General features: G+C 38.0%; 1 protein-coding gene, 1 long non-coding RNA gene and 2 other non-coding genes across 4 annotated transcripts; 1 reads left to right on the forward strand and 3 right to left on the reverse strand.

The window, feature by feature from the left end:
* Positions 1 to 3,320: 3,320 nt before the first annotated feature.
* On the forward strand, positions 3,321 to 14,710 carry ctps1a (CTP synthase 1a). The gene is made up of 19 exons (XM_058754268.1): positions 3,321 to 3,540; positions 4,452 to 4,632; positions 6,423 to 6,593; positions 7,252 to 7,352; positions 8,091 to 8,207; positions 8,313 to 8,396; positions 9,615 to 9,695; positions 9,962 to 10,113; positions 10,271 to 10,403; positions 11,520 to 11,608; positions 12,153 to 12,247; positions 12,326 to 12,388; positions 12,481 to 12,524; positions 12,630 to 12,726; positions 12,810 to 12,865; positions 13,640 to 13,736; positions 13,898 to 14,042; positions 14,236 to 14,331; positions 14,413 to 14,710. The coding sequence occupies exons 2-18, from the start codon at positions 4,455 to 4,457 to the stop codon at positions 14,318 to 14,320; spliced, it is 1,788 nt and encodes a 595-aa protein (XP_058610251.1). The 5' UTR covers positions 3,321 to 3,540; positions 4,452 to 4,454; the 3' UTR covers positions 14,321 to 14,331; positions 14,413 to 14,710.
* Positions 14,711 to 14,812: 102 nt separating this feature from the next.
* Positions 14,813 to 16,626, reverse strand: LOC131526143 (uncharacterized). Its single transcript, XR_009267387.1, has 6 exons — positions 16,551 to 16,626; positions 16,038 to 16,097; positions 15,606 to 15,674; positions 15,382 to 15,427; positions 15,121 to 15,151; positions 14,813 to 14,938 (listed from the first exon to the last, which is right to left on the reverse strand). It is a non-coding gene; the product is annotated as an uncharacterized LOC131526143 (long non-coding RNA).
* LOC131526492 (small nucleolar RNA SNORD99) lies at positions 15,011 to 15,083 on the reverse strand. Its single transcript, XR_009267479.1, has one exon. It is a non-coding gene; the product is annotated as a small nucleolar RNA SNORD99 (small nucleolar RNA).
* LOC131526472 (small nucleolar RNA SNORA16B/SNORA16A family) lies at positions 15,743 to 15,878 on the reverse strand. Its single transcript, XR_009267461.1, has one exon. It is a non-coding gene; the product is annotated as a small nucleolar RNA SNORA16B/SNORA16A family (small nucleolar RNA).
* Positions 16,627 to 16,732: the final 106 nt, after the last annotated feature.

The following is a 16,732-nucleotide window of genomic DNA, read 5'->3' on the forward strand; positions in this document are numbered from 1 at the left end:
TTTTGCAAATACTGTGAACGCTTGACAATTATGCTAATAAAGTTTTGACTTTATGATTGTATTTATGCCCGTGTGTGAAGATAAATGAGCGTGTTGTGTTTTCATTTACAAATGAAGCTACGCCAATGATTAATTCCTCAACGAAACACTTAGTGTTTATAATTATGGTCTATTAATTAGCCGAAATAAAATGAAACATAGCCTATGTTAAATTTAAACTGCATTCCAGTAAAAATTACAGTCAGCTAATCAAAGCTTTATTGGCATGTCGACCATTTATTTACAATTCAGAAGGTTAAGTTAAGAGATCGAAATGAAAACTAATAGACCTATAGACGAATATCAAAATAAAACCAATAATAATAGGCTAATAATAATAATATACAAATATTACGGGGAAAAGACGACCAGTTAATGGATTCACAAGACTGTGGGATGGATAAAAATGTTTTCTTGTGGGCTTATTTTATTTTATGCACTTTATGTAACATTACGATAAACGTAATTTGAATGCTGACTATCGCACCTTATACAGTCCGGTAGCCAAGGTTAATATAATAACAATAATTTCTATATTAATTAATATAATTTCTTAATTCTAAATAAAATATGAATCAAGTAGTTCTGATCGAATCCTCGTCCACCGCGCAATGTGTTGTGGGCAATATTAGCCGTTAGAGTGTGCATCGATCCGCGCTTCGAATTCTAACCGGAAGTTGTAGACCATCCGGGAATCTTTGGCATACTTTTTTAAACATACTATGATTTGGGACATACTAATTCTATTTTCGAATACTATTTAGAACGGATGTGAATTGGAACTCAGCACATCTCTGATAATCCCGGGTTGCTATGGTCACGCAGGTTTGTTTACACATTGAACACGTGGCCACGAGAAATGGATGTCGTTCCCTCAACATAGCATCTCATAATATCACGTTCCCACGAATTAATATTAATTTTATATATTACTTATTATTCATATATAATATGCACATTGGGACGCATTTCCCACTTATTATGCACATTTCGTTCGATTTACGAAACGCGCCTGTCCTCCTGCTCGCCGTAATACGTGTTCCGCTACTAATGTTGCCAAATCCGCTGTTTTCCCGCGAAATTGGGCTACTTTAACCAGAGATTATATTCAGTTGAAGAGTAGGCTTTTCTCACTAAATGGAATCAAGCTTAATATAGTCAGCCTTCTCTAGTTATTTATTTTAGTTAAGTGTTTAAATTGTAAATATGCATTTATTAAATTATTTTATTTAGTGCATTTGTATTTCGTTGTTGTTTTTTTTAAATAGTTTATACAATAAAAGTGTATCAACCAGCTTCCAGAAACAATCACTGAGGATGCTTCTGAAATTAGAGAGTCTTAATGCACATGTTCACATATTTTGTCCCGTCTGTTGCTATGGTTATTATTACCATGTCAAACACTGCTGCTTCGAGAGCGAAAGTTCTGTTATGACATAAAATATAAATTAAAATAAAAAATATAAAATATAATTTCTCAAAACGGATGTTCAAGAAATGCAAGACTGGTGTGTGTGTGAATTGATATTTGTCCAGCAGGGGGCGGTAACGCATTGTGTATGTATGGGTTTGTGGCTGCGAAGAAGCTCCTCTGTGTTTTCTTTTGCTAGTTTCTCAAGAAAGGCTACTACACAGACTAAAAGATTAATAAAAAAAACAGAAAAATATTTTTAAATATTTATTATTGCGGTTGCAATAATTTATAAAAGTAGCTAATTACTAGAAAATATTTCAATCCTTTCACTGCACATTGCTATTTTTGTTGCGGTAAAAAAGTTAATAGTTTTGCAGCACTGCAACAGTTATTTACACAATCATTTATTATATGATTGTGTATGATAGTGTAACATTTATTATATGATTGTGTATTTTATAATAAAAACAAAGTATGACATAATGTGCAGATGTCAGACAAAACTGTCAGATAAAATATATATGGGTAGTTGTCATAGCCAGTAAAAAAATATTTATTTATTTATTTTTGTAAAAGACCATTTTTGAAGAAGAAATGCATGTATGTAGTGTGAAATCTGATTTTTGAGAAAATATAAAGAGTCACTAACTTGTTTTTTTAACGTTTTTACTGAACTGTACCATAGCGACCATAGCCCAGATAGCACACGAACGTCTGCAAGATGTCTGTTAAAGATCTCTTGATCTGGAAAACATCTGCTGTCTACAAACGTCTTTCAGATGTCAGTTTTACATACATTCTGAATCATAAACATCTTAAAGACATCTCATAGACGTCTATTTGACATCTAAAAGGAAACGTCTTATAGATTTCTTGCAGATGTAAATGCAGATGTCAAATAGACGTCTCTGAGATGTACGTGTGCTCTCAGGCAAAGCATTATTTAAATCCCTTAATGATCACACTTAAAATGACATGATGCTCAGTGTTGGGCAGTAACTAGTTACTAGTAATTTAGTTATAATATTACTTTTTGCAGTAACTAGTAGTGTAACTAATTACTAATAAGATTTCAGGTGTTTTCCATAAAACAGCTTAGTTATTTTTGATGCCTCAACCCCGCTGATTTAAAATCGAACATTTTTTTCATAATTTTCACGTATTTCATGCATGTGATGTCCCCACTAGTCCCCAGTGCAGCAGGCAAGCTTGGAATATGGAAAAGCTTACATTCAGCAGATATAAATATTGCATTATATTGATTTTGTCAGGAAAAAAAGATATTTTGTGTAAGTTGTGGCTTTACTTTACTCTGGCATTACATCCCTCTGATCAGCATGTGATACATTATATTAATATAATTAAACATATTTTTGGAAAATTAAACAGTTTCTTACAAACTCATGTGATTTGATAAAATACATAACGCAATTTAATCACATATGGGTAACGGAGAAATTACTTCAAGCTACACATGACAATTAATGAGATGAATACAACACTTGAATGTCACTATCAATCACTATTGAGTGTTTGTAATAACTTCTGACTGCGATCTAATGTGGATTTTGTTCAAATGATGAGGCAGAAATATGTTGTTAGTAACTTTCTAGAAGAATTTGATCTGGAAGATACACAGTTACAACTTCTGCTGGGCGTGAAGAAAAAGTAATGTACCTAGTGAGTGTAACTAATTACTGTTGCCAGAAAGTAATAAGTAAAGTAACAATATTACTTTTGAAAGGAGTAACTAGTAATGAGTAATATATTGCATTCTTTGAGTAACTAGCCCAACACTGGTGATGTTACACACTCTTGTACAGTAGGTGGCGGTATGCACCTAAAAGTTGTTTGTAATCCGCCATTAACCAAGAGAAGAAGAAGGAGGAGGAGACGAAGAAGAACCCTGTCCGCTACTGCGAGGTCGCGCAGCACGTGTAGATGAGCGCCGGAGTGATGTGAACGCGTTTATTATCGCTTTAACAACCGGGTTTTTTTTTGCTGTAGAGATTGTTGTAGATCTGTCGCATCAGGACGGTTAAGCATTTTACACTTAGTCTCCAAAAATCTCATTTTCTGAGAACCCGGTAAGTTGAGCTTTGTTGCGGAAAGCGTGCTTGTGAAGTATGCGTACTAGAAACAACACCGCACATGTACAGTAAGTTACTGTATAAACAAAAACGAAGCGAACTTTATTCCACGGTAATCTTTGGCTAATAGTAGCCGTATATAGATGTGTAACACACTTATGTTCCTATTGTTAGCACGTGGTAACGTTACATGTCGCAAGCGTGAATATAAAGATAACTAAATCTGAACTCCTTCCGATCAGTTATACATATTTTACCATGGTATTCAGAGTTACTACATTTATACATATTTTACCAAGGTATTCAGAGTTACTACTACAGTTACTGCTCCCTTGTGTGGTAACTTGGTATAGTAACGAACATTGTCTCTAAATAATACATCAAAAGTACATTAAAACTGATAAATTGTTAGCATTTTTTAGAGGTAAGTAGTTTGGGTATTTTGATGGAAACTGTGGTTGCCATTGTGCCATGATAAAGTATGATTAATAAACATTCAGTTTCCTCATGGAAATGATCAGCTGTAAATGTGACTCATGCATTGAGACCTAGTTATTTGCTCAGCAGCAGTATGATTTGCTGTAAACCTGTGCCTCCTATATTATGTTTGATGATTAATAAAAGTGGTGGGGACAAAATGTTCTCTCAGGCGTTAATAGAGAACAAAGAAACCCATAGATCATTGATTTGATTGATTTCTTCAGGGAGCTGATATTGTCTCATCAAAGTGTTTGCTCATGACATGGAGTTTGGCCAAATGAGATTGCATTTAGGAATTGATCTTTCTTAAATTATGATGAAATTAGCTTTTTAACAAGAAGCGATAAAATCAGTGTTCACTTTAATTGTGTAACCTTGTTTTATGGACCTGTCATGTATAAGTGAATCCTGTCTTCTCATTTGTCCAGGGTATGATTGGCAGTATGAAGTATATTCTGGTGACGGGCGGCGTGATCTCAGGCATCGGGAAAGGCATTATAGCCAGCAGCGTGGGAACCATCCTCAAGTCCTGCGGCCTGCATGTCACAGCCATCAAGATCGACCCCTACATCAACATAGATGCAGGAACCTTCTCGCCGTACGAGCACGGTAATCTCACGCGACTCGTCGTAGAAGCTCCGTCAACTTCTAATATTAATTATTGCAATTAAATGTTACAGTACATATAAAACATATCGCTTGATTATAAATCTCCGCTACACATCATTATAACATGCCATAAACGAAGCAATCTGCTTGCTAAATGCAAGCATCACTATGTAATAGGGCTGGGTATCAATTTCGTTTCGATTTTATTTTTGGTTACATTCAGTAAATATAGTTTTAATACAAATGATATTGATATTTCTAAAACAATTTACAGTAAACATCAGTTTACAAATGGTGAATTAATAAAAATAAATTAAGAGCCACAGGCCTGTATTTTAAACCTATTTTTAATTTTTTTTTTTTGTATAGGGTCCTTTTTTTAAACAAAAATAGGGCCCTATAAAATGTTATTATTAATTTTTCTGGTAAACCGATGAAAGCATAAAACATTAATTTAATTTATCCTAATCAAATTTATCCTAAAAATTAAACCCCTTTATTTTTGACCAACAAAGTGCTGCACAACAGAGATTTACTGTTAAAATTTAAAAGAAAACAAATGTGATTATTCCTTTAAAAATAAAGATTTATTAATATTTATTAGTTGTTGTAGCAGTAGCATTGTTGAGTCTTAAGACTGCTAAATACTAATATTTCTGACACAGTTTCTTCAAGTTAAACTAAACTTTTATTTTGACGGGTTGCTGTGAGGAACTTGCAGCTGCTGTGTATGTGATATGATGGTAGATTTCTCAAATTAAACGGTACAATGCTAATGAAGTGACTCTCAGAGCAGCTGGAGATGATATTCTTGTTTTATCGTCAAATAGTGAAACGGCAGAAGCTGAAAACACCGCGAGTGTCATCCGCACTTTAGTAAGTGTGTAGTAAACAAAACAGTGCGTCTGCTCCATCCTCCCTTCATTCATTGCAGAAATCATGGCGCCTTTACGTGTGATGTCAAATGCTTCCGCAGATTTGTAGTATTACTAAAGCATTTCACCTGAGCATTGCATATCACACACATTGCTGTGTGCTTGGTTCTTGTCAACAGTATCTCCGCCCCATGATAAGCACTGAATGAATGACAAAACAACAAAACTCGATGACTCATCTGAACATCTCTGATTGGTCATTGCATTCATAAGCTTAACAGAATCGTGTGTGATTGCTTAAAAACACACAACACTGTAAAAACGCATAAAAAGAAATATGACGGAACAAATAAGCCCTAATATTAATTATATAATACTAGCCTAATAATAATAGTTATTATTGTCTTTCTATCATCAAAGGCATCAGCCACAGGCGATCTAACTTTATCTCTGAATATCGTTGATACACAATACTGTCGGCACAACCCTAATATGTGGGTCAGATTGTAGACAGAATCTGAAATGCAAGTAAACATGGCTATTATGGGACCTGGGGGCTTATTTCACTTAGTCTGGCTTATTTTGAACCAAATCAAGTGACAAGAAGTCAGACTAACTGAAATAAACCTGTCTAATTTGGTAAACTTGTTTTATGAAACAGCCCCCTGATATATCTAGAGACCTGTATAACCTAGAGAGCCACTTAAAACAAATCTTAGCAATGGCCAATACACCCTAATAGCATGGCAACATGCTAAAACCCTCTCAAAACATCTTAGCAACCCCATTGCAAAAAAAACAAACAAAACATTAGCATCACAACCACTCAATGTATAACAGTTATAAAATGTCTATTATATTTCTATGGGTGATAGTTGGCCTGTTTATGAATGTGATGTATTTTGTCTTGTGTAGGTGAGGTGTTTGTTTTGGATGATGGGGGAGAGGTGGATTTGGATCTGGGCAACTATGAGCGTTTTCTGGACATCAGACTCACTAAAGACAACAACCTGACCACCGGAAAAATCTACCAATCTGTCATCAACAAAGAGCGCAGGGGAGATTACCTGGGCAAAACCGTACAGGGTGAGAAAGAGGTCTCCTATTAATGTGTTTATAACGCTCTTACTTTCAAAACGGATGAGTTTTTAGGATGAGTTCACACTTGATATTGGTTCTTTTGGTTTGGACCAAAAACAAAAATGATACATTTAATCCTGGTTTGCTTAGCATTCATACTGTCATTTTTAACACTGAATATACAAATACAGAACAAAACGCATAAGTACAAGGTCACAACCTGATTGGACTGCTTTTATGGCATGTATATTTTGCACAGAAGTAACTTGCAGAACTGACATCCCAAACGATGCTGTATGCTGGGCTACCTGCATTTTTAAACGGTAAAGAACTTAAAACAGCACCAGGAAGTCCTCTGTTGCACACACAAACCAACTTGAAACCAAACTTGATTTGTTTGATTAAAAGTGGACCAAAGCACCCTGTAAAGATGGGTCTCGGTTCGGATGGCAGCATGCATGTATTTTAAGATGAATCACACTAACACAGCAACTGCACCAGAGTTTTAACCTGCCAAGTGTGAACACAGCATTAGTGATGAAGTTCCTGTCCATGTCTGCCCCATAGATGTTCACTGTAAGTACAGTTTTACAAACGGTGTTGGAAAGAGAAGCTGGCACGTCTATGTTCTCCACATGTTTCACAGTGTGTTCATTTGTTCCAGTGGTGCCGCACATAACTGATGCGATTCAGGAGTGGGTGATGCGTCAAGCTAAAGTTTCTGTAGACGATGACGATGTTGAGCCCCAGGTTTGCGTCATTGAGGTGAGAAGAAGAGCTGTGCTGCATTTCTCGAAGCATCGTTAGTTGATCGTAGAGACCACTGGTAGATAGGGATGGGCGATATACCGGTAAAAATTATCTCCAAGTCCCACGATAAGAATTAGGCCCTGTTTACACTAGCGTGTTTTTGTTTTAAAACAGCGTTTTAGAATGAAAACTATCTTCGTCTACACTACACAACCCGAAAACGCATGTCACGAGACCATTCATGCAGGTACAACCATAGATATGTGTAGGTAGATTCCTATTATTTAGACTACAAACGTATCTACATGTCTTGGAGCGGTCGAATGGGGAATCTACCCACACATATCTATGGGTACGAACAATGTGCATGATATTATTGTTTACACAGTCGTCAAGGATACACAGAGAGAATGTGGGCAGCCACGCCATCGTTTTAAAAAGTCTCTGATTTGGTCCGTTTACACTGAAACGCAACTCTGGAGTTTTCAAACTAAAAATTTTTGGGTAAAAATAGGAATGAGAATACTTTTCTCTAAAGAAACAGGATTCCCTGAATTATCGTCATTGATATCGTTATCGCAGTAAATACCAGAATTTATCGTGATATATTTTTAAGCCTGTATCGCCCATCCCTATTGTTAGATCTACTTAGGCTTACGATGCTTTTGGGAAACGCAGCCCTGGACACTTTATTTGATAAAATAAATGTTTTAGCAGGTTTCTGATGTCTGAGGTTTTGATGTGTTTTTGCAGTTGGGCGGTACGGTCGGAGATATAGAGAGCATGCCTTTCATCGAGGCCTTCAGACAGTTCCAGTTTAAAGTGAAGAGAGAGAATTTCTGCAATATTCACGTCAGTCTGGTACCACAGGTCAGGAGTTGTTTTCACATTTCCACACACAGAGCAGTGCATTAGACTATATTTCATAGATCATATCATACATGAGTGACACACTGTCTCGTCCGTGACGTCCAGCCCAGCGCTACAGGAGAGCAGAAGACCAAACCCACGCAGAACAGTGTGAGGGAGCTCAGAGGACTGGGACTGTCACCTGACCTGGTGAGCCAAGCTGCATAGAGCATTTTTATTTATTTATTTTTTAGTCCACAGTGGATTAATTTAGAGATGACTTTGTGGAGAGGGCTATTTTATGTTTTTCATTAACTGTCAACTCATTAAAACCCTGTATTCTACTTTGAATTTGTGACAGAATGTCTGTTTTTGTGTGACTCCGCCCCCATGGCCAGTTTACCCAATAGGATTTTAACACCCTGGGTTGCCAGTTGGTGGAAAACACAGCGTATTGAAGCCAGCAAACGAACTGGGTCAGAGACTGCAGATTCTACCCGACCTAAAAAGCCTCAGCATCCACCTAAAAAAAACTCTATGACTAGAGGAATTTTAAAGGGGTCATGATGTGGATTTTTTAAAATTATTTTAGTATGTTCTTTGAGGTTTACTTAAGTTTTTTGCCCCAAAAACTGGAAAAATGATTATTTTCAACCCTCGTTCTGACCCTCTGTCTAAAATCGACCTGTTTTAAGGGGCGGGTCCTTTAAGGCTAGTCAGTAACCGGCCACTGTTATGATTGCTAACGTCACTGCATTGTAAACAGTATCAATGCCCCCTCGCTATGTATTGCATGTTTTGAGTGTTTTGACAACATAATCAAAATTGTAAAACTGTAATTTCCAGACAAAGCATTATGAAATAATTTACTTATTTTTTGACTGACTGCAGCTGCATCACAAACAGTGTTTCTTTGTGAACGCTCCATGACGCTGTGCCTCGTTTACAAAACAAAATACTCCGAACAATCCTCACACGATCCGGGATGCAATTAAAAATAAACTATCCACTTGTTCCTTACACTGTGATGACCTACTATAAATGACATACTGCAGCTTTAAATGTTTTTATCCATGTTACCTTTAAAAGTAGCACATCTACAGCTATCAAAGGAACATTTTTGTAATAAAACTACCACGTTTTTTTAAATTGATTTCTTTTCTTTTTTTGCGTAAGGACTGTTAGTTTTGTGCATGTGAAAGTTACAGATGTTTAGCCTATTTAAATCTTAAAATATTGTGTCATTAAAAACTAATCAAACCAAGCCATATTCAACTGTATTTAGATTCAAATGATGGATGCATAAAATATTCAAAATTAAGAAAAAGTATGTTGATATTTTTGTTTATAAAATGTTAGTTGGTCATGTCCACAACATTGACAATGTCACACAGAATTTTAAGTGTTGTTTTGTTCTTGCTCTTGCAGGTAATGTGTCGTTGCTCCACTCCACTTGATAACTCGGTGAAAGAGAAGATATCCATGTTCTGTCATGTGGAACCTGAACAGGTTAGTCTGGCTCTTTAAGTGGTTTTTAGTCACGCGGGATCCAATGTAACTAACATAACTTTTGAGTTAATGTGAACAATTTGTCTCATAACAGCTGAACATTCAGTATAGCATAATTATCAAGAACATGTTGGAAAAGCAGCTGAAACTGAGCCAAAATGTGTAATCTAATGATATTGGATGCAATCTTTATCTTTAACTTTTAGCATGAAATGTGCATTATGTGCATGCACAATTATTAAATTAAAAGTTTGTCTTCTCTGCAGGTGATCTGCGTACACGATGTGTCGTCCATCTACAGAGTGCCGCTGCTCTTAGAAGACCAGGGCGTTGTGGGATATTTCTGTCGCAGACTGAACCTGCCCATTGAAACCAGACCCAGGAAAATGCTCGCAAAGTGGAAAGAGATGTCAGACAGGCTAGTACAAACTCCAAACATAAAAACCGTTTCAGCATCAGGTCTTACGTTAATACTGAGCTATCATAGATCATGTAGCGCAAGATTTGTTTCATGTTGTGATAAGGACAAAAAAGGCTCTTTTTTTAATGTTATCTGCACTGTGTTTGTATGGTAGGTCAGACAGGCTGTTGGAGCAATGCTCCATTGCTCTGGTAGGGAAATACACCAAGTTTTCAGACTCGTATGCCTCTGTGATCAAAGCCCTGGAGCACTCCGCTCTCGCCATCAGCCACAAACTAGAGGTTAAGGTGAGTGAAACCTTTAACACGGCCAGATAAGATTGATTTAGCAGATGTACTCTAAAGAATACTTCATCTTTAAGTTCTCAATATGCATTTGTATTAGTGCTGTCAAAAATTAGCGCGTTAATGCATGTGATTTAATTTTTCCAGTTTTACAGCGTTAAAAATATTTAATGCAGTTAACGCAGGGTTAGGGTTGGCCACCCACTCACAACTGCTGCTCCTGTCTCTTTTCTCGACAAGAATTGCATTTATTTAGACATGGAGCAGCATCTTTACGACATCAAACAGGAGACTTTTCAGATACACACTACTTTGCCTCAGCGACAGGCGCTAGTCAAACAAGCGCGGAAAAGGTACAACATCAGTGAACTGTGGTCAGATGAGATGTTGTCAGGCCATATGTCACTAAAAACAAGTTTTCCTCTCCTGTCAGCTGTTATACTGTGCTGGTAGCATATGCTCTTCTTACGCGCTGTAGCCTCTATCATTTCATATTAAAGCTGGAATTAAACTATGAGCGTGTGTCAGATCTGTGTCACGTTCAGCAGCGGCAGCTCTTAAAGTTATAGCAGCCAAATAACACAACCCAGCTGCTGTGATGTCGGTTTATCAAAGAACGAAAGAAAAAAAAAAAAGAGGAAATCAATAACTTTTTTTTTTGTAGATTTAACAATTCGTCTAGCCTATATTTAATATAAGTTTGGTAACTTAATTCAATTTCTGTATATTTCCTATATGCTGAAGGGCACAGGTAAATTTACATTTGTTATAATGGGTTTGTGTGAAGATTGTTTCAAGTTCATTTAAATTAGTTATTTTTTAGAGACATCAGTAGTATTAGGTGCTTTTGCGCCGGAGGAACTTTTCCATAGTTTCTAGAAATAGCAGTGACGTAAGTGTACACTGATTGGCCAAACTCGCCTTCAGTCATAAAAAAAACGATTGAATGTGAAATTTTTATATATATATATAGCAATAAGTATGTTTAAAAGCTTTAATGTTAGGTGGGACTAATTGCGATTTATATTAAAAAGAAAAAAAAGTGATTGATTAACTTATGGATTAACAGCACTAATTTGTATCAATGAATCTTTATCTAATTCTTTCTTCTTTCTCTAGTACGTTGACTCTGCAGATTTGGAGGCCGGTACGTTACAGGAGGAACCTGTGAAGTACCACGAGGCCTGGCAGAAACTCTGCAGTGCGGAGTGAGTTATGACAAATATACATGGCTGATTTCATGCATTTCAAATCTATTCTGCTTAGTAAAATGCCTTAATGGTGTTCTTTCATTGAGGAGAATTCAGATGAATGAATGATGCATTTATATAGCGCTTTATTGTGTATTGCTGTACACCCAAAGCGCTTTATAATCATGGGGGGGTCTCTCCTCAACCACCACCAGTGTGCAGCATCCACTTGGATGATGTGACGGCAGCCACAGGACAACGGCACCAGTGCGCTCACCACACACCAGCTACAGGTGGAGAGGAGAGAGAGATAGAGCCAATCAAGTGGATGGGGATTATTAGGAGGCCATGATTGATAAGGGCCAGAGGAGGGAATCTGGCCAGGACACCGGGGTTACACCCCTACTCTTTACCATGAGTGTCATGGGATTTTTAATGACCACAGAGAGTCAGGACCTCGGTTTAACGTCTCATCCGAAAGATGCAATCAGTGTTCAGTTTTCGCCTGCTATCCTGATGTAGTTTTGCTAATATTACTGCTTGCGGTCTCTCGTGTCGTCAGTGGTATTTTAGTACCTGGAGGTTTTGGAGTACGAGGGACGGAGGGCAAGATTCAAGCCATCAGCTGGGCCAGGAAACAGAAGAAGCCTTTCCTCGGTAGGACCTCATTAAAATGCATGAAAACTGAATGTCCTGCAGCAGCTGTGAATGTAACCCGTGCCGTTCATCTTTCAGGTGTGTGTTTGGGGATGCAGCTCGCTGTGTGTGAATTTGCTAGGAACATGTTGGATTGGAAAGGTACGTTTTTCCTACGTCCACAAAAAAAAAAAAAATTGTACTGAATGTTTAACCAGCAATACTGAACAAATTGTGACTCTTGTTTTTCCTAGATGCCAACTCCACAGAATTTGACCCAGAAACTAAATATCCAGTGGTGAGTTTCAGATTTGGTTCAAATGTGTATTTCTGGTCTGTTTTGCCTCCGAAGCAAATGGAGCAGATGTAGTGATTGGCCTGTGTTTGATTGGTCGCCTCGCAGGTGATTGACATGCCAGAGCACAATCCAGGGCAGATGGGTGGCACCATGCGGCTGGGGAAAAGGAGAACCATTTTCAAAACCGAAAACAGCATACTTCGTAATTGCATTTCACTAACTGAAATACTACACCAGTAGTACAACAGAGAACTTATTTAAACACATTCTCTCTCTCTCTCACAGGAAAACTGTATGGAGATGTAGATTATGTTGAGGAAAGACACAGACATCGCTTCGAGGTGCATCATCTCTGCTTTTTTTTATAGATGCATTTATATGACAGTATGTGTATAATGTGATTGTAAAAAATTGGACTGTGGGATGTATTGAATATGCTGAATTTATGATTTTGGTGGTTATATAAATTAATCATCTTAAAATGTATATGTATCTTATAAATGTATTTTTCTAAAGTGCATGTCATTATCAGACACATTCTTCCTTGTCTCTTGAAAATGAAAAGATTGATATTTTTATGTTGTCAGCTTAAAATATGTTGTTAGATTTGGTAAACCCATTCATTTCTTAGAATGAGTTCAAAATGACGTTCTCAGTTGCTGAGGCATTTTGCTTGCTATAGTTGAACACATTTCTTTGTGAACAGCTATGCTTTCATATAAGCACCCAAATAATTCAGTTATAGTTGGATTGGTGGCCGAATCGGGGTGAAAGGCCTTTGTGTAAACAATTAAATTTACATGCATATATGCTTGACTATTCATCAGTTGAACTGCTAAATATTATGCACACAGGCACAGTGCTGAGGTGTATGCTTTTTCTATGTTTGTGTTCACGTCTGATGAACTGGTCAGTGGAGGAGACTGCCCTTGAATATGTACTAAATGTTGAAAATGTCAATTATGCTCACTGAAGTTTTGCTTGGAATACATGTATTACTTGTGTAAGCTGATATATGAACTAGATTGCAGAATTTGAAAATTGGATTAAACTGATTAAAATCAGCCGATGTAAACATGCATGGTACAAAGTATTTATTTGTTCTGTTTGCACAGGTGAACCCAGAGCTGAAGCTGCATTTTGAGAAGAAGGGCTTTCGTTTTGTGGGTCAGGACGTGGAGGGCGAGAGAATGGAGGTCATAGAGCTGGACGGTACGTCAGAGGAAACTCACACACAAGATTAATTGAAATACTATTTTGAAAGCATATTTGCCACCCTTCAACATTTATATGTGCAATCGCTTATTAACATTGTTATAGTGAATATTGTAACCCCTTGTCATAAGCAGTCAGGTTTTGTTGTTGTTTTGCAGATCACCCGTATTTTGTTGGTGTCCAGTATCACCCAGAATTCACATCCAGACCCATTAAACCGTCTCCGCCGTACCTGGGCCTCCTGCTGGCCGCTGCCGGGAGGCTTCCAGGTTATCTTCAGAAAGGCTGTCGGCTCTCACCACGGTATGGACTGATGTTCCCCGAGCGGCTAAATCCCTCACCCGGTGTCATCCAGAGATTTCACATAATAAAACCTGATTCTTGAACATAGACCTCTGACAAAATGTCTTTTATCATTTTGCATGATGGTGACGGCCGTCAGAACCTTGTTTGATGAGTTTTGCATTGTACCAGACGAGTTGTTTTCTGTTGACAGAGAAACATACAGCGACCGGAGCAGCAGCAGTTCTCCAGACTTAGAGATGGCAGACTTCAAACTATGCTCACTCGCTCAGGAATGAGTCGGTTCATGGTACGCTGCAGCATGAGTGCATTTGCTTACAGTATGATTTCCAGAGAAGCTTTAGATTATACTTGTTCTTGTTTTTTTCAGTGCTTTCTGATAAGGATGTGCTACTGGAATGCAGTTATAGATTATCCAGTTGCAAGGGAACAGGATTTGACGAGACTGGCAGCGCCATTTGTTTTGAACCTGTTGTACATGCATGTGATGTTGCCGTTTAAACTTGCTCTGGACAACTAGTGGACCTAGTAGTCATTTGTTCACTAAAAACTCAGAACACGTTTAACCATTAACTTTGATACTGTAATATTAACAGTATTTCACTTTTGTAATGTTTAAGTTTACATTTTACTAAAACTGTAAATAAAAGCATGAATATTTCATACCCTACTCATTTAGTGTCACCTCAAGTAGTAACAGTATATAAGTTTATTCAAAAACTGAAATCACTTTCATGGAATAGATAAGGGTTTAAAGAAAAAAAACTTCAAACTCTGGTAGGATGTGGTTAACAAGCATCTTTATTTTATGAATCCAAAGAAACAATGCAACACAAATCCACAAGCCGTTAATATTAGGCTTGACTTCCACTTGCTGTTCAGGAGCTGTAGCAGACCTAAAAAAAAAAAAAATTAAAAACTACCTTAAGTCACAATAAAAAAAAGTACAGACAACTCCAATTAACAAGCACTGATCTCAGTCCCATATCCGCAAGTTTCATCCAGCAGTCACCAATAAAATAGCTGTCATCCTCGATCAGGAATCATTGTACTTCATTAAAAGCTGACAGCAACATACCTGCACTAGCTCCACCGGTCCTACAGGCCACCTGTAAGACAGAAAGAAGAGGAAAGTGAATAAAACGACACCAATCACCATGCATGACCACTTCAGCGGCCAGAGTGAGTGTTGGACAGTAGAGTGACCGACACAGACACCGGCAGACGGGCCAGTCAAAGTCTGCCCGTTGATTTAGCACGTTGTTGGAGAATCTGGAGCACACGGACAGCACAGATTCTCAGGAAACGTGCAACACCACACTACAGATGCTGAACTTACATGGACCCACGTGCCAGACATCTTCTCACGGACGGCGCTGCAACATCTGAGAAGACAAAACACAACATTAAAGCCAAAGAGATACCAACAGAACACCATAAACTATAAGAGAAGTTAAGTTGGGCTCAGGAGCGTTTGAGTGTCATAAGAGAGCGGTGCTCTCAGAGAGGGCAAGTTTGTCATCACAGCCGGCATTAAAACAAAAACCTTAAAGGGATACCAACCTCTCAGAGAAGGCTCACTCGGACCATCTCAAGGAGCATCTTGATTCAGTTTCATTTGCATCATCCGACCTGCAAGAAAGAAACAGCTAACATTAGGCAGGGCTACTTCAAGACAGATATCGGTGAAGACAAGTTTCAGTTGTCCTTTTCCTTAATGTTGCTGGGACAGCTACAGGTGAACTGTACAGCGACCGTCGGTAAAAGTGTTGCTTTTGGCTCCTGTTTGACCGCATCCGTTACAGAGGAACGGGAACGGCTTCGATCAGGGCCACGGCTTCAGTCTCGCCATCAACTTCACATATATTTTTTTATTTTTATTTATTATTATTTAAAGTGGGCACGGGCCAAACGTTCATTAGTCGCTAAAAAGCTCCCGTGAAGATGCACGTTCACTGTAAAGGTAACGTTACATCGTTAAAATTCAATCAATACCTCTGCAGTAGAAACTGCGGCGGAACCACGTGGTGATCCGATATTCATTCCGACAAACATCTGGAAAGCAGAAAAAATAAAGTCAGGGAGACATCCACGGATTCACAATTGAAATAACGTTACAGATATAAGCCTAATTATAGAGCAATAGCGTATTAAAATAAGGACGCGCACACAAGTGACTACATAATGTACTTAAGGCTATAGACTTGGCATTTTGATACAGTTTTGAGCAATGCAAACGTTCATTAATTCACAAAACCAAAAGATCGCTTTCAGAAGTCTTATAAGAGTCCGCAAGTCATTTAATATTTTAAACTGGAAGACCGTTTTATTCGAGGCCAGACGCCGTTACACGCTGCATCGCGGTTACTACTAAACTCCTCAAACACTCTGCACGCCTGCAATTCACAACCGAACTAGTGGCGTAACATCCAAACAAACTACTCATGAACACTAGCTACTAAAACACAGCATACAATCCTCGATGTTTCAGGATCGCGTAACACTCACCTCCATTCTCTGAGGAAGCGGGATGAAGGAGGAAGAGGAGGGTGTGACGCGTGCTTTTATACAGCGAAACGTAACGCTGATTGGTCAACGGGCTCATCGCTGATTGGTTGAATGAGATGGCTGGGTCGCAACGCTTGATAGGATATGTAGTTCTGATTTGTAGCATGTAGTTCTGGGATTTT

This window comes from Onychostoma macrolepis, chromosome 19, assembly GCF_012432095.1.
Source record: "Onychostoma macrolepis isolate SWU-2019 chromosome 19, ASM1243209v1, whole genome shotgun sequence".
Classification (NCBI taxonomy): Eukaryota; Metazoa; Chordata; class Actinopteri; order Cypriniformes; family Cyprinidae; genus Onychostoma; species Onychostoma macrolepis.

Coding starts and splice junctions, on each gene's coding strand:
- ctps1a (XM_058754268.1), top strand. CDS start 4,455: ATGATTGGCAGTATGAAGTATATTCTGGTGACGGGCGGCGTGATCTCA. Junction 6,594..7,251: donor CCTGGGCAAAACCGTACAGG/GTGAGAAAGAGG, acceptor CATTTGTTCCAG/TGGTGCCGCACATAACTGAT. Junction 7,353..8,090: donor CCCAGGTTTGCGTCATTGAG/GTGAGAAGAAGA, acceptor GTGTTTTTGCAG/TTGGGCGGTACGGTCGGAGA.